This window comes from Halichoeres trimaculatus, unplaced genomic scaffold (genome assembly GCF_033239565.1).
Source record: "Halichoeres trimaculatus isolate MK-OKI-2021-1 unplaced genomic scaffold, fHalTri1.1 fHalTri1_scaffold_16, whole genome shotgun sequence".
Taxonomy (NCBI): Eukaryota; Metazoa; Chordata; class Actinopteri; order Labriformes; family Labridae; genus Halichoeres; species Halichoeres trimaculatus.
The window spans coordinates 18,652,948-18,679,625 of record NW_027437194.1 but is presented as its reverse complement, the minus strand read 5'-3'; the positions used below and the strand labels follow the sequence as shown (position 1 = coordinate 18,679,625).

At 41.2% G+C, this 26,678-nt stretch overlaps 1 protein-coding gene across 3 annotated transcripts in view; it reads left to right on the top strand.

The window, feature by feature from the left end:
• The window catches only part of znf462 (zinc finger protein 462), a 54,906-nt gene that overhangs the window by 20,673 nt on the left and 7,555 nt on the right, over positions 1-26,678 (top strand). For 2 of the 3 annotated variants that reach the window (XM_074689930.1, XM_074689932.1), the window contains exons 2-9: positions 7,030-7,283; positions 7,777-13,001; positions 13,687-13,821; positions 17,353-17,774; positions 20,109-20,227; positions 23,070-23,267; positions 25,041-25,296; positions 25,407-25,546. In XM_074689930.1, the coding sequence (XP_074546031.1) occupies positions 7,070-7,283; positions 7,777-13,001; positions 13,687-13,821; positions 17,353-17,774; positions 20,109-20,227; positions 23,070-23,267; positions 25,041-25,296; positions 25,407-25,546 (6,709 nt within the window). In that variant the 5' untranslated portion in view covers positions 7,030-7,069. The remainder of the gene's footprint in view (positions 1-7,029; positions 7,284-7,776; positions 13,002-13,686; positions 13,822-17,352; positions 17,775-20,108; positions 20,228-23,069; positions 23,268-25,040; positions 25,297-25,406; positions 25,547-26,678) is intronic. The other variant, XM_074689933.1, reaches the window with a different exon arrangement.

Below are 26,678 nucleotides of genomic sequence, written 5' to 3'. Positions count from 1 at the left end.
GGCCCTCTTTCAGACAGAGCAGCTGCTGTCAGACCGTTTGAGTAGAGGGTGTGACTGCTGGCACAGCTCGCCCATGCAGAGAGACCGGTTGGTGATTAACAAATGTCAGTAGACTTTGGAATCTGGGGAGCCCAGTCTGATGGCTTTGTCCTCTGTTGGTCTTCCAGGTGGCTCAGTCATGCTCCCTGCTCCTCCCACCCTTCCCCTTCAAGGCTGGCTCTCCCCTTCTGCTCCCTCTCTCGTCTTCTCCTCAGGGTTTCTGAGATAAAGAAGTTCAGACATGCCTCACATTTTTAGACCCCCTTGTGGAGCGTTGGCAGCTCCAACAAAATGCGGTATTTCTCCTCGCCGCTCTCCCTGACCTACTCTGTCTTTCTTTGGAAAAGAAGATTTCTCTGAAAATCTCTCGTGATGTGAGAGATAATGTCCCGAGAAATGAAAGGAGCAAGCAAAGCAAGAGTGTGAGATGTTTTCTGCTGAGCTGTGTGGGCAGAGGGCTTGGGTACATCTGGCGGATAGATTTCTGTCAGCAGCTCTCCAGTGTCAGGCCGCCTGCCTTTGAGGAAGAGGATCAGATCTGTGGGTCCATGTTGTGCGCTGGCTGAACACCTAAGTCAGCTACTAAAATGGCTGCCCTTGAAGCTTGGCTCAGAGGAGGATCTGAGCAGCTCAGTCGCTGCCTGTTAGAGCCCCAGCTGACTAGATGAAAGCAGCAACACAATCTCACCCATTAACTTGGTGTGTCGCAGAGTCTGACTGGCTGAAAAGACACAGACATTTTGAAGGCAGATGGTGCATGTGTCTGAGGCTTTTTGCTCTTCTTTCTTCCTCCTAGTATCCCACTCCAAAAGGATTCTCTTGATATCCATGTCAAGGAACCTGGCATTAGGAGGCAACTTTGTTCAAAACAGCAGTGAACTGCCAAGAGACCGGGGTGGGGCCCCGTGGTGAGGCTGTAACCTGACCCTGGACAACAATGGATCCCCTGGTTGCTCAGGGACATTACTGGCAGCTTGGCCGGCTCACTTTGAGCTCTTCTCGGCTGGCGGGTTGGGTGTGGGAAGCAAAGCGGGATTCCCAACTGTCTCTGACTTGGTCCTCCTTAGAATATCTTGGTTTTAGTGTAAGCAGTCTTCATTTGACAGTTGTGATAAGATTTGTTTGGTCTTTATAAGAATAAACGCACAGCAGGCGGTCCCTTTTTAAGTAGGGCCCTTTGATTGTTTTTTCAATGTTTATCTGATAAGAGATAAAATTTCAAAAGCTGTAAAATATCACACATTATCACACTATCACACACTATACATTGACTATGACAACTAATGGCTTAGTTATTAACTTCTGAGGTTCCTTCAGCATCTTGAAAATGCAGCTACTTAAGAGTTGTTAAACTAGTGAATAATGCAATTAACTAGTAAAATAATGTAGTTTCAAAAGATCATTCACCAGATTACAAAGACAGCTATATTAGTTGTGTCAAGCCACTTGTAGCTCCTGCAATATCAACAAGACCTTGAACAACTTACAACTGCATCCACTTTAGATGTGTTAAGCTACTTGATAGTGATGGAGCATCAACAACTATTTCAACACCTTTCAAAGACAGCTACTTAAGGTGTGCTAAGCTAGAAGTGGGTACCTGAACAACGGGAATCAACCCAAAGTGGCCTGGGTACCAAGGACAACTTAAATGCAGCTATCATGGATGTGTTAAGCTAGTAGCTTTTCATTTAGCTTCAGTGAGACCTTCAAAACAGCACTAGTGCATCTTCTTTTGATCTGTTAAGCTTTCAGTGGCAAATAATGCTTAAAAACCTTACCAATGCTGCTATATTCAATTTGTTAAGCTAGAAGGGGCTAATATTTCTTTAAAAAAGTCATATGACACATTACAAAGGTAGCTACACCAGGTGTGTTAAGCTAGTAGTGGCTACTGTAGTATCAACAGTCCTTAAATACCCCAAAACAATGCAGCTGCTACTTAGATCTTAATCAGATAATAGTGACAAATGTTGCCTCAACATCACATTCAACACCTCACAAAGGCAGATACTTTAGGTTTGTTAAGCTTGCAGTGGCTAATGTTGCCTTAAATGTCCTTCAACAACTCACAAATGCAGCTATTTTGGATGTATTAAGCTAGTGGTGGCTACTGCAGCTTCAACAAGTTATCCAACACCTCACAAATGATACTACTTTAGATGTGTTTTGCTGGTAGCAGCGCCTTTAGTTGTGTTATGTTAGTAGCAGCTAATGTGGCTTCAACAACCCCTTCAACGCTACACAAAGACAGCTACTCTAGAGGTGAGAGAAACAAGTTTTGCTTTAATAAGTTCTTTAAAAAAATCTAATGCCTCTACTTTAGATGTGTTAAGCTGGTGATGGTTCATTTTGCTTAAATGAGTTCTTCAGTAACACACAAATATAGTTACTCTAGATGTGCCATGCTAATGGCAGCTTCATTAGCTTCAAGAACCCCTTCAAAAATTCCCAAATGCTACAACTTAAGATTTATAAAGCTAATGGTAGCTAATGTAGCTTCAACGAGCACATCCAACAACTCTCAGATCGATCTATTTTAGATGGTTTTAGCTAGTAGTGGCTAATATTACTTTAGCAACTTCTTTACTAAGTAAAAATGCAGTAAATGTAGATATGCTTGTAGTAGCTAGCTACATTGTCTTCAACAAGAGCTTCAAAAACTCACTAACGCTAGCCAGGCTATCAACAGCAGCAGATATGGACAGATTTCTCACAAAGTCAAGCTTTGTGACCCAAAAAAGATCATTGTTGTGAATTAGAATTATCAACAAAATTTTAAAGCTTTACTTTGAAAAAAATGTTTTTTGCACTCTACACATTGAAAACACATGCTCTACAAGAAAAGGGACAATTTACACTCATGTGTAATGAGAAAGTGTAAAATATAGTATTTTTGCAAGAATATGAAAGCGTGTTTTTTTAAAAATTGGATTTTGCTGGGCTCTTGTCATAAGTCACTACGAATTGATTTTTTTTTTTTTTATTCATTGTGCTTCAGATTGATCCACACAGGGCATGCTTTCTGAGGGAACCACTAATCTTTTTTGAGCACATGCAGAATATTTCTGTCTGAGCTTAATGGAATACACAAATGAGTATGTGTTATAATAAATGCACTACATTGATCTTTTTAAGCTGGTATGACAACCTATAATTACGTAATATTCCTAAACTTAATTATATTCGTGCCTGTGGCTGAGGGAGGCTGAAATGTAAAAGGTAAAGATTCTTAATTTATCTGAAGTGCTGTGAAAAAATGACAGTGTTGAAACTGTTGACTTAACCCCCCAGGGGCACGAAGTTTACATTTGTTGCCCCTCTTTTCTCTCTAAAGTTCATTTTGTTTATGGCCAAGTTTTACAGTAAAGGCAGAAAAAGGTTGAAAGACATTGTATGTAAATCTGAAGGTGTGGTCATTTCAATTAAGGCACAGGGAAGTTAGTAAGAGTGACTGTGTCTTTCTTGGTCATTTCCAGGACTTGTAAATAGAACTGACATACTGACATACAATGTGTTTGTGCAAGTGTTAAAGTAGATCTGTGTGCACAATTGTCCATGCAAAAACTTTACTTGCTTCCTAGTGTTGTATTACAGGCTCCCTTTTCCTCCGTCTGGCATTAGTATGAAGAGGTGGACAGTATAAGAAAAGCTGGCATATGTGACAGAGCTTCTGAGGAAAAACCCAGGATAGCTGTAATACCTCATGAAATGCTGTCAGGAGTTGAAGTTGTATGCAGATTAGAACACTTTTAGACTGCCTTGGAATTTGCTCAGATTTTCTGAGTTGTAATGATTAAGAAATATGAAAAAAAAAAAAAACACCACTGTTTGAACAAAGGCTGCAGCTGGTGCCTTTGAAACAGACACATACTGTTCGGTAATTAGCAAAAATTCATCTAGGGATCTAAGACCTAAATAACTCTTAGAGTCGACCCAAGTTACAAAACATTTTAATCTGTATTTACTATTTTTGTGGAATGTTGTATGTGTGGGTGTCAAATCTGTAATTAAGCCATCCACCATCAGATGGGGCTGTTGCTCCAGTTAATGGCTAATATATTAACGGTAGAGTGCTGGATGTAAACAAGAACATTAACATGTTTTTCTGTTGGTGTTTTGTAATTATTTGTTCCATTTATTTATTTAACTTTTTAAAACATATAGTTTTATGTGGACTTTGTCTGATTAAATGGGCATTTCAATCTTTTCATGCTAGCTCTGCTAACAACAGCCACATTATGGATGACACTTTGACATTGTTTTCTCACACTGGTTACTTTGTTTAATCCTGTTAATCATTGTGCCGAGTTTTGACTGTTGTCTGGGTGCTTCCTTGCTTTTAATCGAATTGATAAGTCAGAGTTTATGAATCACTTCAAAATGACTAATAAATTAGTCACTTCTGAACATCCTGACTGCAGTTCCTACAAGTCAGCTGTGTCTCAGTGTGTTAGCTTTGGGTCTGAGGAGTCTGGATGAATGGAAGCCCTGTTATAAATCTCAGCTTTGAAAACTCACATGTGCAGTCTTGTAGAGACTGGGTCACAGTGTTGATTCATCCCGTTATGTTTCTGTTCCTTTAACGTCCTTTAAACTGGATAAAAGCATGACTCGGCCCGGCTGTAGGAATTAGAAATTCAGGCTTTTTATTTACATTAAGTGTTCAGGTTTTGAGCTCTTGAAAAAAGTTAAAAGATTTTATTGATTTGACTTGGATTCAAGAGTCAAGGTTATACCTGTGCCCTTTAACCACCCATCTCAAAACTAGTGCGCTTCAAACCCTGTCTATGATGGTATATGGGTTTGAGACAAAAACGACAATTGATTGGAAAGCCATGATGAAAGAGCTGTGAAACACAGGCAACATCATCAACATCTATTTCTCAGGCCAAGTCAAAGCTGCAGAGAAGCCCAGAGACATAAGCCTTCATCTCTCAGCTGATTCATTCAATCTTATTTCAGAGCAGTTGATACAATCTGATGGAATAGTGTGCTCTAAATACTGAGCTGTGGAGCTGCTCTCCAGCTGTTGCTTATCCCAAGGTAATAAAAATGGGACAAATCAGCCCATAATCCCTCCTCAGTCCCTCCATTGTTCTTGGAATGATGTTTTGCCCCAAAAAATGGGACCTTCTTAGTATTCTGAGTAACATTAGGCATCTGCTGAAATCTCCTATTTGTCATGTTTTGTGAGTCTGGAGGACAGCTTGGGGTATTTTAGTGATTGAAGAGGTTTCCGTTTACATATGATTTTTTGTGAATCTCTATCTTTTTGGTTTGGTCCTCACTATGAGGCTGAACATTTTGGGGATTTCTTTGTTTATATCATCATGTCTGTGTGGGAGGGACTGCCGTTTTGCCGTTACACGTCTTTAAGTGTAAAATTTTGCATGACTGTTTCTTTAAGGTATTTCAGCACCACGATTTTAATTTACCATCTTGAAATTCAGTGTCATTCAATATCTTTCTGACTGTTATCTGTACAATCCATCACATTTGGGGTCATTGGAGGGTAAAGTCAACCCTAGCTGTCATTTGGTGAGACAGTGCCATGACTGCTCACTTAAAGATGGCTACATGAATAAAGGAATCCCCATTAAGACCCATGTTAAGACCCCATTTTTACAGCAAAAGAAACATACAGCCTGGTACCGGAGCAATAAATGTCCGAATGTTGCTTTTTGAATAGAGGATATATTGTGAGAGATACTCAATCAGCAAAAGCTATATCATTTGACATCACCAAGGGGTGTGGCTACAGGGGTGGGCCAGCTTTCTTTGACTGGGGTGGACAAACGGGTGAACTGACTTTTGCAGGGGTACCTTGATCGTTTCTTTCTAAACTAATCATAGCAACTTTTATTTTTCACATCTTAGCATCCAATAGAATTTTTTTATTGTTGCTTATAAAGTTTGAACTTTAAAACACAGCATACAAGTTGCAACATATACATCCTCTTCAGATGTAAAAATCTTAAGAAGTTATAGGCTGTAAATTTACAATTAAGTTAGTTTCAAAAGTAGCTTAAAAAAGACATGATGCTCTCCACTCATTTGCTTCAAAACTTTTACACACGCCTTGGTAAAAGTCATGTCCTCATAACAGTGGGTGCTAGTGCTCATGGGAAACTGAGCCTTTCCTCCCAGAATAGCACCAGTTTTATTTGATATTGTGAAATCTTAGTAATATTTTACAGTACCATAGTAGAGCAAAAAGGTGGCTCACACACTATCAGGGCTCTGATATACCAGACAGATTTTAAACTCAGCAGGTTAGTGACATTTGGGGTAGACACTTGCTCTTCATCAAACTAGAAAGCATTTACCGAAGCACTCACTGCCTTTATGCAGAATCCAAACCATTTTGAGGAATAAACACAATCTGATGAGTCTAGTTTGACTGTAATTTCAATTACAGACAGATTATACAATCCCCAAACATATCCCCTCCTCTGCCACATTCACAAAAATGTTCTCATTTTGCCGCAAGGCATTGCAAATAAGCCTTGAACACCCAGTGAAAAGCAGACAAATGAGGCACAGCTTTCAAGGAATATCATCAAGCACATTTTGAGGCGTTAAAATGCGTTCTGGTCATTGTCTTACTTGTTATGCGAAAACAGATGATTCATCCATCTTGAATTTGATTATTCTGTGAGCACAGCAGGAATTGCTGTCTGTGATCATACAAGATCATCACCAAGCTCATTTTCATGGCTGAGCATGTTCACTACTGAGAATACTGAAGCATTACAAAGGATAACATCAGTCCAGAAGTCCTGAAATGACCCCAGTGTTAAGCTGTAGAGCAGCTTTGTGTGAAGACCGTGCATGAGTAGTGTGTGCCCCTCTAACCTGCAATGAGAACATATCACAGTGATATTGTTCTAATAATAAAAAACTTTCCTTTGATGTTTGTATGAAAGTGTACTAATGAATTAATGCAGCACATCCTGATGTTGTTTTCTCCCATCTGATCTTCTGCAGGTTTCCCTGATTTTCCAGGGAGTGCTCCCTCTTTCTCGTGATGGAGGTACTACAGTGTGATGGCTGTGACTTCCGTGCCGAGTCATATGACGACTTGAAGACCCACATTCAGGAAGTGCACACTGTTTTCCTGCAGCCAGCAGATGCTGACGAGTCTGACTCTCTGAAAGACGAGGATGAAGAAGAGGAGGGAGAGGAGGAGGGATGTGAGGATAAGGAGGACAAGGATTATATGCCCCCTAAAGCTGGAATGAGTATGTTCAGTCAGCACATAAAATCAAATGTTTGATTTGTGAAACATCTTTTTCTATTTATGTTTTCCTAAGGAGAGCAACATTAATTAACATGTTACTGGTTTTACTGACAGTAAGATATTGAATCTCTGTAATAATGTAAAATGATGTCAATTTCACCTTTTTATCTGCAAAGCAAAATATTACCAGAATTTCTTTTCTGTTATATTTTACATTTATTATCAATTCACAGGCTTTTACAATAAATCTATGGGCATGCCAACTGTCAATTTACAGTATAAAGCTGTATTTTAACTGCAATTAACAATGAAATATTTACAGGAAGTTACTGTGAAAAGCTACTGTAAAAAAAATATTACTGTGAAACAATTACAGGAAGTTAATGTGAAATTACTGTGAATGTAATGCAACTAGTGATCAGTAATTGCCGTAAATCTACAGCCACAAATTTGACTGTGTGTGTGACATCTTGTGTATTTTTCTTCTTTTTCAGGCCCCAACTCTACCGACAACTCAAACGAAACATCACAAAAGCAAAAGACTGAAACTCATCTGCCGTTTTATCAGTGCAAGTTCTGTGTCCGTTACTTCAGATCACAATCATTCTTAAGGAACCACACCAAAAAAGTGCATAATGTTGTTGAGGAGGACTCAAATGCAGGCACCTCTCAAACAGCCAAGCAGCCCAGCTACACCGTTATAATGCACAAGGACAATTCAAAAGTGTACTCCTGCCAGTATTGCACATACAAGTCTCCACGTAAAGCACGGATATTGAAACACCAACTCATGTATCACAATAAAGTCCCCTTAGAAAGTGATGGGGGTTCTTCTGAGTACACTGAGATGGGAGAGGACTCTGATCCAGCTTGTGGACTTATGAAGGGGACGTTTGCTTGTGAATGGTGCGACTATCAGACTGACCAAAAGGACAGCTGGACTACTCACGTGGTTAAAGAACACAGTGACAAGGTCAAAATAGTTTCCAGCATTGCAGAGCTGGAAGGGGAGGCGTGTGCAAGCTCGGCTAAATCAGATTCTGCCCCTCAAAGCCCAAATCCATCAAAAGCAAGCTGCACTGATGCGGATAAAAAGGACGACTCAGTAGACAAAACATCCAAAGACACTTTGGAGAAGTCAGCCCTGGAGATCTCATCGTTTCAGTTTGCACAGATTAGCGCTGTAACTCCCAACAGCACAGGTACCTCCATCCTGTCCAAAAGGTTTGCTTCTTCTGATGTTTCAAACAGTGCCAACGAAATGGACTCCAGCTTACTCAACGAAGAAGACTCCAGGAGCAGTTTGGAGGACGATGATGATGAAGAGCTGGAGGATAACGATGATGATGCAAGCTATACTGGAACCCTGTCAGCAGACGCAAAGCAGCTTCTAACTGATGAGGATAACAAATTACTGGAGACAAAGGGAATACCATTTAGGAAGTACATGAACAGATTTCAGTGCCCATTCTGCTCCTTTCTAACCATTCACAGGCGGAGCATCTCCCGCCATATAGAAAACATTCACCTGTCGGGTAAGACCACAGTTTATAAATGTGATGAATGCCCCTTTATTTGCACCAGCCCTCTTAAATTAGGCACGCACAAACAGAGCCACAGTTCCCCAGACTTAGAAACCATGGACCTAACAAGGGATAGCCCAGAACCTCACAGCGACGGTGCTGCAGAGCCTGTCAACGGCGGTAACGTGACCTCCAAAGTCAATGGTAAAAGAATAACCAGCACACCAAACGACCAGCAGAACCCTCATCGCTGCTCACTCTGCAGTTTCTCCACCACCACTCTGAAAGGTCTGAGGGTTCACCAGCAGCATAAACATTCCTACTGTGATGATCTGGACTCCAACGTCTTTGAAAGCCAGATGACCGACCAGCCAGACTCGGAAGTGGAGGCTTCTCCGATCTTCCTCCAAAAAACCCAGACCCCCATTTTGGGCCTTGCCACCAAAAAGCCCTTAGCTACTGGGAAAAGAGCCAGAAAATCTATCAATGACCTGCCCTTGGACCTGTCGTCGGTGAAGAAGCGAACTAGAATTGATGAAATCGCCAGTAACCTTCAGAGTAAGATAAGCCAAAGCCAACAAGACATGATCATAAACCTGGATGACATGGATGATGAGGATGCAGGAGACAACCTTAGCAGTGCTGATAAAGATGGTGGAAATGACGACAGTAAGAACCCTGTCTTTGCTTATACACAACAGCTTAATGCAAGAGAATCAGTCCTATCCAATGATGGAGGCAGAATAGGGAAAAGAAAAAGCAACCCCAAGTCAAAACCTAGAAACATCCCTTTATCACTGACTCTCTCAGATGATAGTGAAAACATTTCAGTCGACCCAAGTGATGGCACCATCCAAGAAAGTGCGGATTATTCAGAGGAGCCAGGAACTACTCGTTTCTACTGCAAACACTGTGACTATCACAACAAGTCAGCTCGTAGCGTTAGCACCCACTACCAGAGGATGCACCCTTACATTAAGTTCAGCTTTAAGTACATCCTTGACCCCGAGGACCAGAGCGCAGTCTTCCGCTGCTTGGAGTGCTACATCGAATACACCAACTACAACGATCTACACCAACATTACATGGATCACCATCCTGAAGCAAGCAATGTGCTGAACTTCAACCAACCAAATCTGGTCTACATGTGCCGCTTCTGTTCATACACAAGCCCAAATGTCCGGAGCTTGATGCCGCACTACCAAAGAATGCATCCGACAGTGAAAATCAACAATGCAATGATCTTCTCCAGCTATGTTGTGGAGCAGTCCCACAAAACAGGCGAGTCACAAACTCTGAGGGAAATATTAAACTCTGGCCCCAAAAATTTCAATTCGTCTTCATCAACATCTAGATCCTCCTCTAGTCCCGTGCTCAAAACAGTTCCCAAGACCCCTGAGGTTAGTTCTGAGGCCGACTCACTCAAAGAACCAATGGGTGGTAATGTTGTCGTCTACGACTGTGATGTTTGCTCTTTCGCCAGTCCTAATATGCACTCTGTTTTGGTTCACTACCAGAAAAAGCACCCAGAACAGAAGGCATCATATTTCCGTATCCAGAAAACCATGAAGGTCGTCTCAGTAGATCAACCACAGCCCGTTGCAAACTCAACATACAACCTTGGCATGGCAACACCTCCCAAACAATCCAGCAACCCACTGTGTGGAACAGATGAAGAAATGTACTACTGTAAGCACTGTGTGTACAGCAACAGATCTGTTGTTGGTGTGTTGGTCCATTACCAAAAGAGACACCCTGAAGTTAAGGTGACAGCCAAGTACATCAAACATGGAGCCCCTACTCCAGGTTTGATGAAATTAATGGATGAATTGCAAATTGCTGCGCCCAAACAGTTTCTGAAGCAGTTCCAAAACAATGGCCATGATGGGTCCAATAACTCAAGCCCTAAACAAGGAAGTGGGGAGAAAAGTGAGGATGAGTTGTTCTTCTGTCAGCACTGTGACTACGGCAACCGCACTGTAAAAGGAGTGCTGATTCATTACCAGAAGAAGCACCGGGAAACCAAGGCCAACGCAGACCTTGTACGTCGACACACAGCTGTTGTTCGGAGTCAGCGTGAACGTGCGCAGATGGTTCAGTCTAGCAGCGTCTCTTCTGCTGCGGTATCAGCCCCTCCAGACCCTGAAAATGCTACATCCCTGCGTTCCCTGAAGTGCAAACACTGCTCCTACACATCCCCATACATCTATGCTCTTAAGAAGCACCTGAAGAAAGAGCATCCTACTGTGAAAGCCACAGCCATGACTATTCTACACTGGGCTTACCAAGATGGCATTTTAGAGGCTGGGTACCACTGTGAGTGGTGCATTTACTCCCATGCTGAACCCCAAGGCTTGTTGCTCCATTACCAAAGACGCCATCCTGAGCACAATGTGGATTACACATACATGGCAAGCAAGCTGTGGGCTGGCCCGGAGACCACGCAGCAAGGGGGTAACTTGGAAACCAAGCATTACAAATGCAGAGACTGTGCTTTCGAGGCTTGTACAATATGGGATATAACAAGTCACTATCAGGCAGTCCACCCATGGGTCATAAAAGGGGATGAATCTGTGCTCTTAGATATCATCAAAGGAAACGGCTCCGCTGATAAGCTTCACCTGCAGGTCGCCAAAGAACATGGGGCTTTCAACTGTGAGTCTGCAGAAGATGACGGAGCATTTGTCATTGCCACCCCACCTCAAGAAAGCAACTCCCACTCCTCACACCCACGTCTTTCCATCTCCAACAATCCATACCAGTGCACTGTTTGTCTGTCAGAGTACAATAGTCTACACGGCCTCCTCACCCACTATGGAAAGAAGCACCCAGGCATGAAAGTTAAAGCAGCTGATTTTGCACAGGAGGCAGATATCAACCCTAGTTCTGTGTATAAGTGTCGCCACTGTCCGTATGTGAACTCAAGAATCCACGGTGTCCTCACTCACTATCAAAAGAGACACCCTTTAGTGAAAGTCACTGCAGAAGACTTTGCAGATGACATAGAGCAAATCCCTGACTTAAACGAAGGGGATGACAAGTGCAAAACCCAGAGGCAGGGCTATGGTGCATACAGATGTAAAATGTGCCCATACACACACGGGACGCTGGAGAAACTCAAAATCCATTATGAGAAATATCACAATCAGTCTGCCTCACATATGTTCACTCCCGATATGACACATTTCTGCCCAAGTAAAGACACAGAGGCAGTCGCCGAATGCAGCACTGGTAATATATCAAACTCAGCAAAAGTCCAGGAGGTCAGTGAGTTGGACCTTGCCCTCTCCCAGTTACCCATCAATAAGACGGAGAAACACGCTCTGTTCAAGTGTCAGCTCTGCAAATACTTCTGCTCCACCAGGAAAGGTATTGCTCGCCACTACCGTATAAAGCACAACAACGTGCGTGCCCAGCCAGAGGGAAAGAACAACGTCTTTAAGTGTGCTCTGTGTTCATACACCAACCCCATACGCAAAGGCCTGGCAGCACACTACCAGAAGCGCCATGATATTGATGCTTATTACACACATTGTTTGGCTGCTTCAAAGACTTTGACGGATAAGCCCAACAAGGTGATGGCACCGCTGGCGTCAGAAGCAGAGAATTCAGAAATGAGTGAAGACTTACGCTTGGCTGTAGAAAGCCGGAAGTGTTCCCTCTGCGCCTTCCAGGCCTTCAGCAGGAAGAGCATCGTATCACACTACATCAAACGCCACCCAGGTGTCTTCCCTAAAAAGCAGCATGCTAGCAAGCTCGGTCGCTACTTTACCGTTATTTATGCCAAAGAACCCGAGAAGATCGCTGTAAGTCTGATGGCAGAGGAAGACAAAGATGTGCTGGGTGTCCCGCTTGAGCCTGAGCAGGATGCAGAGGATGACTGGCTGCCTTTTAAGTGTCTCAAATGCTTTCGGTTGTCCTTTAGCACAGGCAAGCTGCTCTCTATGCACTACAATGACCACCACAGCAACGACTTGAAGCGAGACTTTGTGGTGTCAGAAGGTCTGGGGGATGAAGACCCTGAGCTGTATCAGTGTTCGCACTGTGAGCTGAAGTTTCTGGATCTTCCAGTGTTGGCAAAACATCTGTTGAACCACAATGAGGAGTTTCAGAAGAGGGCTATGAGGCTAGAGAGGAGACGGCAGCTTCTCAGCAAACAGAAAACTACTGAACTACCAGACAACAAACTGGAGAAGGTGAGTTAGATTGGTAATCTTTAAAACTTTTAGGAGTTAAGGTTTTAGTGTGGAAATATGGAGAACAGCACAATAAGATCTTGTGTTTCTGATAACTGAGACAGTAAAGCACTCCTAGCTGTGATGTGTACATCAGTGGATGAGTGCACCAGCCAGACATAAGTAAAGTCAGTCTTATCTCATCAGCAAGCTTATCTACCACCAACTCTTTCACTGGAACTTACACCAGTGAGTGCATCAGGCCTGACTCAGAGCAGTCAGAGCCGTGTCTGGTCTTATCATACACATCCATCCAATGAGTGTTGCAGAGTAACACCTTCTATCCAATCTCCTCTCACATCAGAACATCGGCAGACAGTATGGTTAGAAGTAAGAATGGTGAAATATGTTTCTGTCTATTGCATGCCATTGTAAAGAGATCTTACGTTAAGTCAAAAAGGGCTCACACGCAGTACGAAGCTTACTCTGTCTGATAGTCATCCTGTGAACAAAACTCCATCATTCAGTTTGTCTTTTGATATGTGATGGTCTGTCTTTGTCACAGAAAATGGGTCATTGTGAACATTTTATTTTCGTATTTTTAATATGGACCACTTTGAATGATGATGTCAAACGACAAAGAAAAATAACATGTCACTGAACAGTTGTTGGTTTCCTTTTTGTGTCTTTCTTCTTCTGTGTTCAGGAAAGCCCTACAAACAAAGCTCCCATTGGATACAGGTGTCACTTCTGCATAGAGGTCCACCCCACCCTCCGGGCCATCTGCAACCACCTTAGGAAGCACGTCCAGTATGGGGAGGTCAAAGAAGGGCACGTCAAGGTGAATGGGGTTGGATTCAAACATCAGCATTGTTTCTGTTTTCTTCTAAATCTGGGATTTAGGTCTCTGTAAATGAACCGCAATTAAAGCTCCTGTAAAGATTTTTTTGCTTGTCACAAAACACTGATTTTGATATTGATGCCTCTATACAACCTACTTAAGTAAACAAAAATATTAGCAAGATGACTGCATTTTTCTATATGGGAGTTTTCAATATCAGAAACAGCTTTGAGAGGGTAGGTGCTAGACAGTCATTCAGTATGGGAATGTTAAAGAGGGACATGTCTGGGGAAAAGTGTAGGATTTCTTTAAATTGAAACAACATTGTGTTTCTAGTATACTGGACACAGATTTCTTTCATACCAAGTCTGTAATGCTTTTATATAGCACCGACTTAAAGGTCCTGTAAAGATTTTTTGGCTGTTTATGGAATAGACTGAATGTAATATTACCGTCTCAATTTGACCGACTGAAGCAAACAAGAACATAAGTATTTAGACTAACTCTTTGTATATGATAGTTTGTAATGTCTGAATCTGCTCTGTGGGGGGTAGGTGTCAGACAAACACCTGTATTATTCTAAAGACTCTTAACTGTTGGATTTCACTGATGCAAGAGAGCAATACTACTTAAAAAATAATAATAATAAGCTGTGAAAAATGAACAAAACAAATCTGTAAAGAGATAATAGGAATAACTTTCTCCAACAGGGGGTGCCAAAATTAACACAAATAGACAGTTCCTCACAGAAGCTTTAAATACATGTTAAAATACAGTCATACAGATAAGGTTAGTAGGACTATTAGTATTATGATTATTTATAATAATAAAATGATAAATGAACAGAATCAATCTTCAGATAGACCTTTTGTTTAATAGTTTGCAAATAACTCTTTTTCAAGAGATAGATGACAATATGATCTTGAGTTTAATCCTTATCTGTCAGTAATGAAACAACTACCAGTTGCCTAGCTTAGAATTATTATATCATATATTGTTGTTTGGGCTAATAGATACTTTTTTTTCAATGGAATTGGATTCTGTTTTCAGGTTAGTTTAAAAGTGACTGAGGCTTCAGTCAGCCAGTCAGTCTCTCCCCCAGAAAAAAAACAAGCAATCCTGTCCCGTGGCAGTGAGATGGGAGGAGGAGCAGGGGACAGAGTGTTGAGCCATAACTTTTAGGGCAGCGACGGGTAACCCTTCAAACATTAGTATTCCACTGAGGCTGCCAGTGTGGAGAACAGGCCTAAGGACCCAATGCCTCACCCAGACAGAGGCCTGGTTCCTCCATCAGACCCTCAGTCTGCCTAAATATATTTCTGAGATCATGCAACTTCAGGTCATTATAAGCATAAAAAACTATTTTTGTTGCAGCTTTGACTTTTAGTTATACAAAGTACATTAGACCAACATGTTAGGCTATAGCTAATCAAACGGACACTATGAGGGTAAGCTTTGGAAGGTGAAAACAAATAAAGCTCTTTCATTTCTACAGTCAAAATTCCAAAGCTGTGATGGTTTTTGCTCCAGCTGGAGGACGAAACAGGCTGACAGTGCAGTCAGAGCAGACAAGATGGTGAGGTTGGCCCAGTGGATGCCACATCTTATTTATGGCTGCATGAAGTGCAGGGTCAGGTCCTTCCACTGAAAAAACGAGCTTCCTCAAGGCAATAAAAAAGTCATGGTGATCGTCTGTCCACTTGTGATGGCTACAGAAAACAGCCTGCAATCTGGCAGATGATGATGAAGAGGTTAGAGAGGGAGTTTGTAGATGTTCTATTTTAGCTGCCTGTTTTATAGCACAAGTGTTTTTTGTTGTCCCATTTCTAATTGATTAATTATCAGAGGCAATTGCAAGTGTTGGTTCGGCCTTATAGCTATACACACCTTGTCATTTAGGATCATTGCTTACTCATTTAATGCCCTTTGGGATGGAGTTATGTTTTATTCTTATTCTAGGAGTCATTCCCCCTGAGAGATATTAATCTGAAAACTACGATAGGTTCAGAAAAGTGTCATACCTTTGGCTACTGGCCCAAAGAGTTAAATTTACTTGTTAAATTATTTAGCAATAATAATGGTAACTCTTTAAAATTATTATCATCTTTAAAATTATTATCATCAGACCATAGAGATTCAGATCAGGTTCCAGTAAGCTTAAAGTTACTTCAAGGCCAAACTTTATGGCACTTGATTAAGTTACGATGTTTTGCAATTTGTTTGCCTTAAATAGAAAATGATGAATTGAGATGCTTAAAATATTAACTCACTAACTACACATGGAAGACATTAGTTTAAGAGATGAATTAGATGTTTTATCTTTGTTTTTTTCGGTAGACTTGACTACCGGCAATAATAGCCCAGTAACACACTCCCCCCTCCCTGAATTTGTTTTGTTGTTGTTGTTTTTTTTTTTTTTTTAATGTATCAGGGGCTATTTTCAGTGGTGCAGGTAACTCAATATTGTCCAAGTGATTTATGGCAAAGGCCATCTAACAATAGAGATTCAGATTACATTTAAAAGTAAATGTAAAGTTATTCTAATGCTAACCTTTATGTGACTTCATAAAGTTGCAATTTTTGTAATTTGTTCACCATAAATAGGAAGTTCTATTCTATGAGGCTTTTAATACAGATACAGCTGCCAAACTTGGTAGACATAAGCCTAATGGGGTAATTAGATGCTTTACATTATTTTTTTTGTTATACTCAGCTAAATGGCTCTGTTGCGCCCCCTAAAGGTTTCTGAAATTCAGCCCCCACAGTACATTGAGCCATTGATGATGAAATTTGGTGAATAAATGTGTCATGCCTAGATCTACAAACAAGCTTCTTGGACCTATTTCTTAAACCCAAAAGGAAGTTTGCTATTGTGAACTGGTTATTTAGAATTTGTGTATGACTTTGAGGTTCTTCTTCAATTAATGGTGTGAGGGTGCTGACCAGATCTACTTCAAACCAAATATACTTCCACTGGACACCTTACTAAAGAAAGGGTATTCAACTTCAAGAAACCTTTAGAAGTTATCATCCTGTGGCTGATGAAAGTTAAATGTCTATAAAGCAGTGGATTTGGAGCTTTAACCCAGGGTCCCACAAAGCTCTTCAGTTTGTTGTCTCGCCACATGTTAATTTTTAATTTTCTCTTCTTAATTATTCAGCCCAAATCCTCGGATTGACCTCAAGAAGGGTGAGATGTGAGAGGGGTAACTTAGCTGTAGCTTGCAAAGGAACAGCGTTTACAAAAGCAGAGGTGTGAGATAGAAGCTGAACTGTAGCTCATGTGATGACACATGCTTTACATAGGAAAAAATGAGGTTAGTGGTGGAAGACTCAATGACTAAATGATCTGACTGTCAACAGCTTTCTCTGTTGCCCTTTTGTCGGCTTTGACTATGATAACAAATTGTGGTCTTTTTTCGCCTATTACTTAAATGTTATGCATCCACATAATGAAAAGGCTTTGATAGACTAAGTCAACAAGCACAGGAAGCTTTTTCACATCTGACCCATCTGTTGTTTATTTTGCAGCAGGAAGTCAGTGAGATCCCCCTGACGCTGCCTTCAGAGAGCTTAACCAACGGCGACCTGGAGGTGGATGAAGCTGAAGCAGATGGCCTTGAGAGACCAGTGGCTATGATGACAGATCCACCTTTGACTTCCACAGCCTCTGCTGGTGTCGCCGTTGTCACAGAGACGCTGGAGGCAGAGGAGGACACTGTTGAAGGACAGGCAGCGGCCCTTGAGGCTGCAGCGAGGGCCTCTGTGTCGGAGGACCAACTGAAGCAGCGATTAGCAGCAGGGGGTCACCCGTGTGCTCAGTGTGACCGAGTCTTCATGTCCATGCAGGGGCTGAGGTCCCATGAGAGGAGCCACTCAGCAATGGCAATGTTCAGCAGAGAGGACAAGTACAGCTGCCAGTACTGCCAGTTTGTCTCTCCCTTCAGACACAAGTAAGTAAAGAGGAGATGGTTGAGCGCTTAGTTACCTCTGTTTTGTTTTTTAGTTTTCCCAAAGAAAACCAAGTACACATTTAACACAATTACCATTAGTGCTGATATGTTGAACCACAGATCTTTTATTATGGACATTAAAACATTTTAACAGGCCACTTTTTTTTTTTTTTTTGTTCGAAAAACACTCGCTTTATGACCTTAGGTGAAGGGGAAATGCAGTCTTATCCACTCTACCGATTTTGACGACAGATATCACTGCAATAAATGGCGAACAGAAAGTACTCACTTCACCTTAAATTAAAAAAAAAAAAAAACACATGCTGTGTGGTGCTGTCTCATAGCTCAAGCATAGAGTGTTCTTTTTTTTAGCTACAATCAAATTCAGGATTTTTTCAACCAAGATTTACAAAATGTTTTTTTACAGAATCGGATTTGAGATTAATCACCACATTAATGCTTCTTTGTTTTATTTAAGGGTTGGGGCATTTGGGGCACTTAAAAGTGGATTACTCACTTTGCTTTTTTCATGTTAAGTCTTAGTTAATGTGCTGAGGTTTGTTGTCTTCAGTTTTTTTGACCTGTTTATGACCTGATATAGATGTTAATGTTGTTATACATCTATCATACGAAACCCAGCTCTTTTTAACTAACTGTTTGCTAATGACAGCTGTTTGAAACCCATGGTCTCCTAAATGAAGTGGTTTCTATGGTCGAACTGTGGATTGGCCTGAGTCAAGATTTTACCACAAGTGTTTTTATTCTTTTTAGGGCATGAAAAAAAGTTTTCATTTTGTTTTTCAAAAATTTTGTTTTTTTTTAGAAAGTTACCAACATGCATCAGAAGGTTAAAAATCAAATCAACTATGAAATATACAAAGATAAAATGTGATGAAAATACACTAAAATGTGTTTTGCAAGCATTAAAATGATATTTTTTTCAAATAATCAATTTGATACACTTTTACATTAAGTGCATACAATTTTATGATAAATGTTGTGTTTGAAAAAAAAAAGGTTGACACAGGCTTTCACATTTAATGCATCAGAGTGTTTAAGTCTTGGCTAGTAATTCACAAACAGTGGGTCTGGTCCCCAAAGAGGCTCACAAAATGCCTCTCAAAAACAAAAGACTTTTTTTTGTAATAACTAATTGATACTTCATCTATTATTGTAAAGATATAACCTAAAATAGAACCAATGAAATTTTCGACCCATTGGCTTAATTCAGTATTTTATAGTAAGTGTCTGTTTTTGGATTGGCCTATTAGCGTATCACCAGTCACCGGGACCAATGTTTCGGTATTTGTGGGTTGAAAACCTTGGAAACCCCTGGACTAGACCACCCGTACAAAAGCTTTGCATCTTCTTAGCTCTGAATAAATCCTAGATAAAACTTTGGCAAATGTCAGAATCTTGCCTGACTGTTTAAGTTGGTTTTAGGAAGACTTTCCTCCAAAGAAATATAGTCAAATGGCACCAATATAACTGTCTTCTTTTATATTAAGAGGTGTAAATTATAATACATTGAACCATTGTTTTCTACCAACAGCACAATGGCTTTAAGGTTTAGGGTTCTTATCTCAGGGTGATTGCTTTTTGGAGACATTTTAGTTTACTCAGGCCCTGCAGTAAGTCCAACACAAAGCCCTTGTGGCAGGGTTTGTATAAAACCTTACCTTACCAGTCTCACACCAGCTGCTCTACAAATCAGTCGGATGTAAACTCATTTTGCACAGGCCTCACTTTTACACCTTATTCTGTTTACCCTATCACATCCTCTGAATCTTCAATCTTCTCCAAGATTTCCTGCCTCCTAGGAGAGCCAGACAAACATTACAGCGAGGCTGAGCTTTTGGTAGGGTGATTTGTTTTATCCATCACAGAGACACATAGAAAGAAGAGGAAGAGAGAGTCCTCATCTCCTCTGAGCTCCCAGGTGTAATCCCTCTGTACTGTATGTGCCCTGACCCAGAAACAAGCTGCATTCCCGAGCCACCTAGGAGGCAGGCATTAAAAACACAGCCACTGTCCCCACAGGCACACACGCACTCAGCCCCGCCAGGGGATTGTGGGTAGATGAGTTCACCCCATGGCTCCTTGTTGTGTAGTCATAGGAAATGTGTTGTTTGTGGGGTAAACAGATCGGAGTGTTTCAGATGCTGCAGAAAAACCCCCGCTGTCAAAATCATCAAAGTGGAAGTTCTCAATCCAGCACTCTATTCCTGTCACTTTCTCTCTCCTTTGTCCTTATTTCATCATTCTTTCTGTCTTTTATCTTCTTATCTCATATCCTCTCCTCTTGTGCTTTTGTGTATTTTGTCTCCTCACCAGTCTGGACAGACACGTGCAGTCTCACCACGGGCACCACAAGCCCTTCAAGTGCAAACTGTGCCCCTTTAAATCTGCCTACGTGAGCCGCCTCAAGAGCCACCTGCACAAGGCACACACAGGTACAAAACAGACAGACACACACACACACACACACACACACACACACACACACACACACACACACACACACACACACACACACACACACACACACATGCATTTAATCACATCTTACAGCTGTATCCATGACTAACAAGGTATTCCCAGGCCGGAATAGCACCCTCCTTTTTTTCATCTTCCATATAAAAATACTCTGCTTGATTTAGCTTTTGCATCACAGAACAACCAGAGGATTATCTCCAGGAGCAGCTTCATATCTCACTGTTTACCTGAGATACATCTAATAAGATACCCCCAAAGAATCATCTATAGATTCAGATTTTTTTGCGCATATACTCCAAGAACAAATGTATGGTCAATACTTTGACAAGCTGCCTGCAGAATTCAGAAAAAGGTTAAGGCATATGCCTCAGTGTGTTCTCATTCCAAGGCTGAAATCATGTTTTTTCTTCGGGGAGCCAGACTCCAGACAAAGACCCAGACAAAGTCGAACAAATGCAGAAAAGCTCCACCTGAGCAATCAATACATGAGCAAAAGAAACAATCTCTTAAGATGGGCCAACGAGATGGGCCAATTTTCAAAAAGGCATTTGAGTGCTTTTGACTGTTTGATGGGAGAAAAGACGACACAGCAGCAATGAATAACAACACCTGCAGATAATTGATACATGACACTTTGGAGTTGTAGTTACATTTGAAGAAACAAGGCATTTGCAGGAACAATCAGCATAAAAATCTCACCTGTGAATCAGTGTTTCACCTTGGTTTGCTTGCTCTCACTCCAACAGGCTTCAGACTCCTTCTGGAGCTGTTTACTCCAAACTCTTTCTGTTGCAAAGATTTGACAATCTGATTAGATTTGGTTGTAATGCCGCAACTCAACAGGATTCTGCTTTTATGAGGCAATGAAACAAATATGCAATCCCCTATGGCTGTATTGAAACTCGACCAGAGCTGACTTAGCAGAAGCAGTGCTGATGCAGTCATACTCATGCACTTCAGTGTTTGCACCGTGCAGCAAAACTCCAGTGCGAGGGATGAAGCCAATGTGAATGTGCTAAAAATTGCAGTTCCTCATCTGTCCACTTGAGGCTGGCTGCAAAAAAATGGGGTCCCCATTGGCTTCTATGCAGGGTTGCCAGATCAGTTGTTTTTCTGCTCCTGTCAGGTATTTCACTGCAGCCTTATCATTAGTATGTGTTTTAATTTAGATCCAATGTTGTATACAGGTTAAAATGGGATTACAGACAAAAAAGAAAACTTTGACCCGTTTGTCCTGGCCGTACCCGTTCAGGTACAAGAAATCCTGCAACAGCTTTTCATCTTCAGATGGACTTGGTCTGGAAAATATTCTCAGACAAGTTTGTCAAAACACGAACCCAACAAATCATCAAACCAGACATTAAAATCAAATTTCTGGACCTCCTGTTGGCCAAGCGGCAACCTCCGGTCTGTGAATATGAGTCAATGCGGAAGCGCTAAAATCCGCTGTTTCTCGAGTGTTCGCTTGAGGCTGGCTCCGAAGGTACCGGAAGTCACATACACACCAAGCCAAAAAAATCCATTTTCAAAGCAGAAATTAACCTATTTACAGCCTGGTTCAATAAACGTCTCCCGTCTCAATCGTTAATTTCACTATCAGCGCCCACTGTACGGGGTGAATCTTTTTTCTAACTCAGCCGTTCAGAGGATATCAAGATCGCGAGCTCCCCCAATAAGAGGCACAGCTGAGGGTCACGTGACCAACAGGCGCCCTATGGCTGTAGGCGAAGCCCTTGCCACTACCAATATGGCCGCTATAGCTGATGTGCTTCATTTCCCGTTTCAGAAACAGACGGGTGACGTCGGCGAGACTACGTCCATGTTTTATACTGTCCATGGATTCGACACAACCAACTTGGTCCAAGGTCTAAGGTCTTGGTACAAGGGGTGTGAAACAATAGACATGCATGATGGTTGGATGAGCCAGGGGTGCTTGCTATTCAGCAAGTATTTGTGCCAAACCAGACTGATTTGTAGGCAAAGTTTCATCAGTTTTGCGCACATCCAGCATGCAAAATTTGTGATTAAAGTAGCAGATTGAAGAAATAAAGGAAATGAATACTCATTAGGGTTTTGACGGGGCCTTGCCTGCTGGTGGTCGATCTCAAGCCATGTATAGTGTGTAAAAATAAATTGAGTCATGCTCCTGCAGCTGTTTTTCTGAACCAGACTGTAAACAGGTTTAATTTTGCCGTAACTGTGAACATTTACACATGAGACCTTAAACTTGAAGGACTCTGGAGGGACTACATTTTTATGTTCTTCTTAAACTCTCAAGGTTACTGCTTGATTGGAACATGTACCTTTGTCACATCCAGACACAACAACAAAACCTTTGTCAGGGCAAGTACAAATGGTGATTTACACTCTCCCATCGTGCAATAGATATGTCATGAAGAAGAGATGGAAGAATTCTTTTGAAGGGACACTGAACATATGAGCCAATCAGGAGGTGGTTTACCTGAAACACCCATGGATTAGACAGAACATATTATTTTATAGCTTCATGTTAATGCGCAATTCTGCAAGATGTTCCTTCTGGAGTTTTGGTGGAAATTAAACAAACACTTTTCACTAAAATAAGACAAATCAGACCATGGGGTGCACTAACTGAGTACATGTTAACATATTTGTTTCCTTTCAGCTCAGAGGGGAGTAAAAGTTGTACCTGCTGGAGATAATGTAGATTACCACCATATTGTTTTTATGAAGAACAAGACATTGCAACTTTTTACCCTTTGTCTAACAAAATACTTGAATTCTTCAAGTAACTGACTTGTGAACTCGACATCTTTCCAGGTGAGCAGCACACATACAAGTGCTTGTCATGTCCCTTCTCCTCCATGACCATCAGCCAGCTGAAGGAGCACTCGCTGAGAGATCATGGCGAAGCTCTGACCCTTCCCAAACTCCGAGCAGCCACACAGGCTGCTCACTCAACGCCCAGGCTAACCCGGTTGCCCAGTAACCAAGAGGAGAGTCCTCTGGCTCCAGATGGTAAGAGATCCTGGTTTGTAGCATTTATATCAGTAAAGGTCCAGGTACGAAAGAAGCACTTTTCAATGCACATCTGAAGCAAAAGATTGAAAAAAATACCACTTTATCCATAGGGGGTGCAAAAATCAACACTAACAAATTTTCTTTAAAGGAGCTTTAACTGTCAATGTAGGTTAAAAGAAAAAAACATTACTTTTAGAAAACAGTTGTAGTCCGAGATTGGATTGACTGGTGTTTTGGACAACATTAAAGAGACACCTCCACTTTAGGTCGGCGGAGCAGCAAACCCGCTGTCCTGATGCCGTGTTGCAGGTGTTTCGGTAGCTGTGCAGAGGTCGCTGTAGCTTGCAGACTGTTCTTGGCAGCAGCTGTCACCTTGCTGCTGGAGCTGAGGAATCTCCCCTGGAGCTGAAGCAGGGCAGCATTCCTCAGTGCACCAACCACTACCATCAGCTGTGCCCGAGCAAGACAAGTGAAGCATTGAAAGAGAGCAGTGCTGACATATTGAATGTCTCTCCTCTGTGCCAAACCAGCTACCTTCAGCTGCATGTCCCAAATTAGGTCCAACTCGCAGTGGAAAGGAAAGTCTCTTGGGTTAACATTTGGTTGGCTCTAATTAGAAGAAATTTAGTTTTGAATTTCCTTTCTTTAACAGTAACAGCTGCATCTTCAAAGACGTATGACTTTAAACACAAGTTTTGTCTTAAACTAAGACCACACGTTTTGAGAAGACCTCTGTTTCCTCACAGAAGTATTCCACCTCTCATTTATGCAGTGTCAAAGACTGTGAATCTGTGAATCCATGCACTGAGACACATCCTCACCTCATGGCACAAATTGCCATCTCATCTTTGTACGTCTCAACAATGCAAAGGGAATATTAAAACCATGAATCAACCGTGGCATTGTTTGATGTCTTTGAATTCCTCTGCCTCCTCTGAAAAGTGAGAAATTGAATCTCAAGCATTTTATTAAGTAAAAGTTTAAGAGAAAACTTTTCTCTCTCCATGCTTTCCCCATATCTACGGGAGTGCTAAATGAGGCATTTTTCACATGGATAGATATTCTATTAGTGTCACTGTGGTTTATTTATTGATGTGTTGGAGGCTCAAAGTAGGACGAGAAGATGAGCTTGCTCACTGATATGATAGACTTGGAAGAAAGGGAATGAGAAGAAAAAGAAGAAGGAGACGAATGATGGCTGCTCTAGTGATACGTCTGTGTCTGAAAGTGGGGGGGGTTATTAGTCCGCAGCACAAGGAAAGAAATCAACTGCTGTCTGCTTGTAGTCTATTCATATTATATGCATTGTGTCCATCTGTAAATCCATACATTTATCATCCTGAAGGGTATATCTAAAGTTCAATTAGTCTTGTTCATAAAGCAGTTTACAGACAAATTCATGAATTTCTGTAACATACTGTGAACATGTAAAAGTTTGAAAATCTGCACAGTTGTGTCTGTGACTTTAAATGCATGTTAAAATCATGGGAAAGCTTAAAATCCTCTCCTTAATCTCTGACTGAGTTTATTGATGGTTAGTGGTTTGTGATTACCGTAAAAGCTGCAATACAAGGACTTCATTATTGTGTAAAAGCCCTGCTTGTTAAAAGTGTCTGTGTGAAATTGGAACTTAAAGATATCTGATTGATGGTAGGTTGACCACACACTATTAACGTGTGGATTCTCTAAACTGATCCATTCTCCTGTGACCCTGCACATTAGGTTAAAAAATGATGAACATTTTTCTCAATGTGTCTGCCCCCCTCTAAGATCCATCATATCTGGAGCCAGCGGATGTTCGTCAGCAGCTTAGTCATTACCAGCTGGCTTCCCGCAGTCAAATGTCTTCTGGCTCAACACCTGGTGGCTCAACGGTGGCTGACAATCGGCCAGACGGCATCCTGACTTGTGAGTTCTGTGAGTTCAGCTCTGGATACATGCAGAGCCTGCGTCGGCACTACAGGGACCGTCATGGTGGAAAGAAGCTCTTTAAGTGCAAGGACTGTTCCTTTTTCACCTGCTACAAGTAAGAATTCATAAAGAATACTAAGACATGTTCCAAGGGGCGTTCAAAACACTGTATTAGCACTGACAGCAGTTCACTGATCATTCTGTGTGTCTCTTCATCTGTTTCAGAAATACCTTCAACATGCATGTGGAGGGCGGTCACAACAACAATGTATCTGAAGATGTCCCCAAAGACCTGCGCTGCCCTCTCTGCCTCTACCACACCAAACACAAGAGCAATATGATCGACCACATTGTCCTACACAGAGGTAAACATGGGGCAAAATTGTGAAAATTAGAAGCTATACCAAAGCTGAGCTTAGCGATAGCTTTATGAAAGTAACTTTGCAGTCCTATTTGCATCAGTTTTCTGTACTTCCCTTTGCAAAGTAGATGCAGACATGTTTGGCTAAATTTTCTACATAAATCTGGGGCCATTATGAATGCTTAATTCCCTTGATCTCCTGGTTGCTAAGTATATAGCAAGCATTGTTGTTTGGAAGAATTTTTTTCAATGTTTACATTTAGTGATAGTTAAAGTCCAAACTAACTATAATTGCTAGTTAAGTGTTGTGTTTGTTGTGTTTTTATTTTTTCCCCTAGAAAGTTAAGTAGGTTAGATAGTTAATATGTCAGTTAGCATTTTGTTATATGTACTCACTTATAGTTGGTTAGCACTAATGTTGTCAAGTGATAGTAAGCTAGCACAGTTTGTTCAAGCAGTTTGCTGTGTACTCAGTAATACTGTATTTAGCCAGCACCATTGTTGCGTAGCACTTTCTTACATGTATTAAGTGATATTTAGCTGGCACAGGTGTAACTTAACACTTTGTTAAAAAATCTGTCATTCAGTGATAGTAAGGCAGCACTATTGGTAGTTAGCACTTTGTTATGTGAAATCATTGTTTTTACCTAGCAGCAGTCGTAAGCACTTTGTTACGTTTACTCAGTGATATTTTGCTAGCACTATTAGCACTTCAAGTGATTTTTATTCAGTGATAGTGAGCTAGCAGTTAGCTAGGTTTTTACACTTAACTTTTAGTTGCCATTTATAGCCATAAGTCAGCACTTCCTGAAGTGTTTATACTCAATGACGGTAAGCCTGTAATAATGTTTAGCTAGCACCTAGGTGTTTTATAGTATATTTTTACTTGCTAACTAAATGCTAACCTTAGCATTTTTGGCACCACAACATAAGGACATAAAAAAGCAAAATGCAAGATAGTGTAGCTAATTACCAAAATCGGCCCTAGCTTTCCCAAAATAAGCCATTCTACCTTTTTCTTGAGTTGCTAACGCGTTCAAATGGAAACCACATCAATTAAGCTGTTGGTTATAACTCAGAATTTCTCCATGGGTTTAGAAAGTTCTCCATCACAAAGACTTACCAAACAATTACTC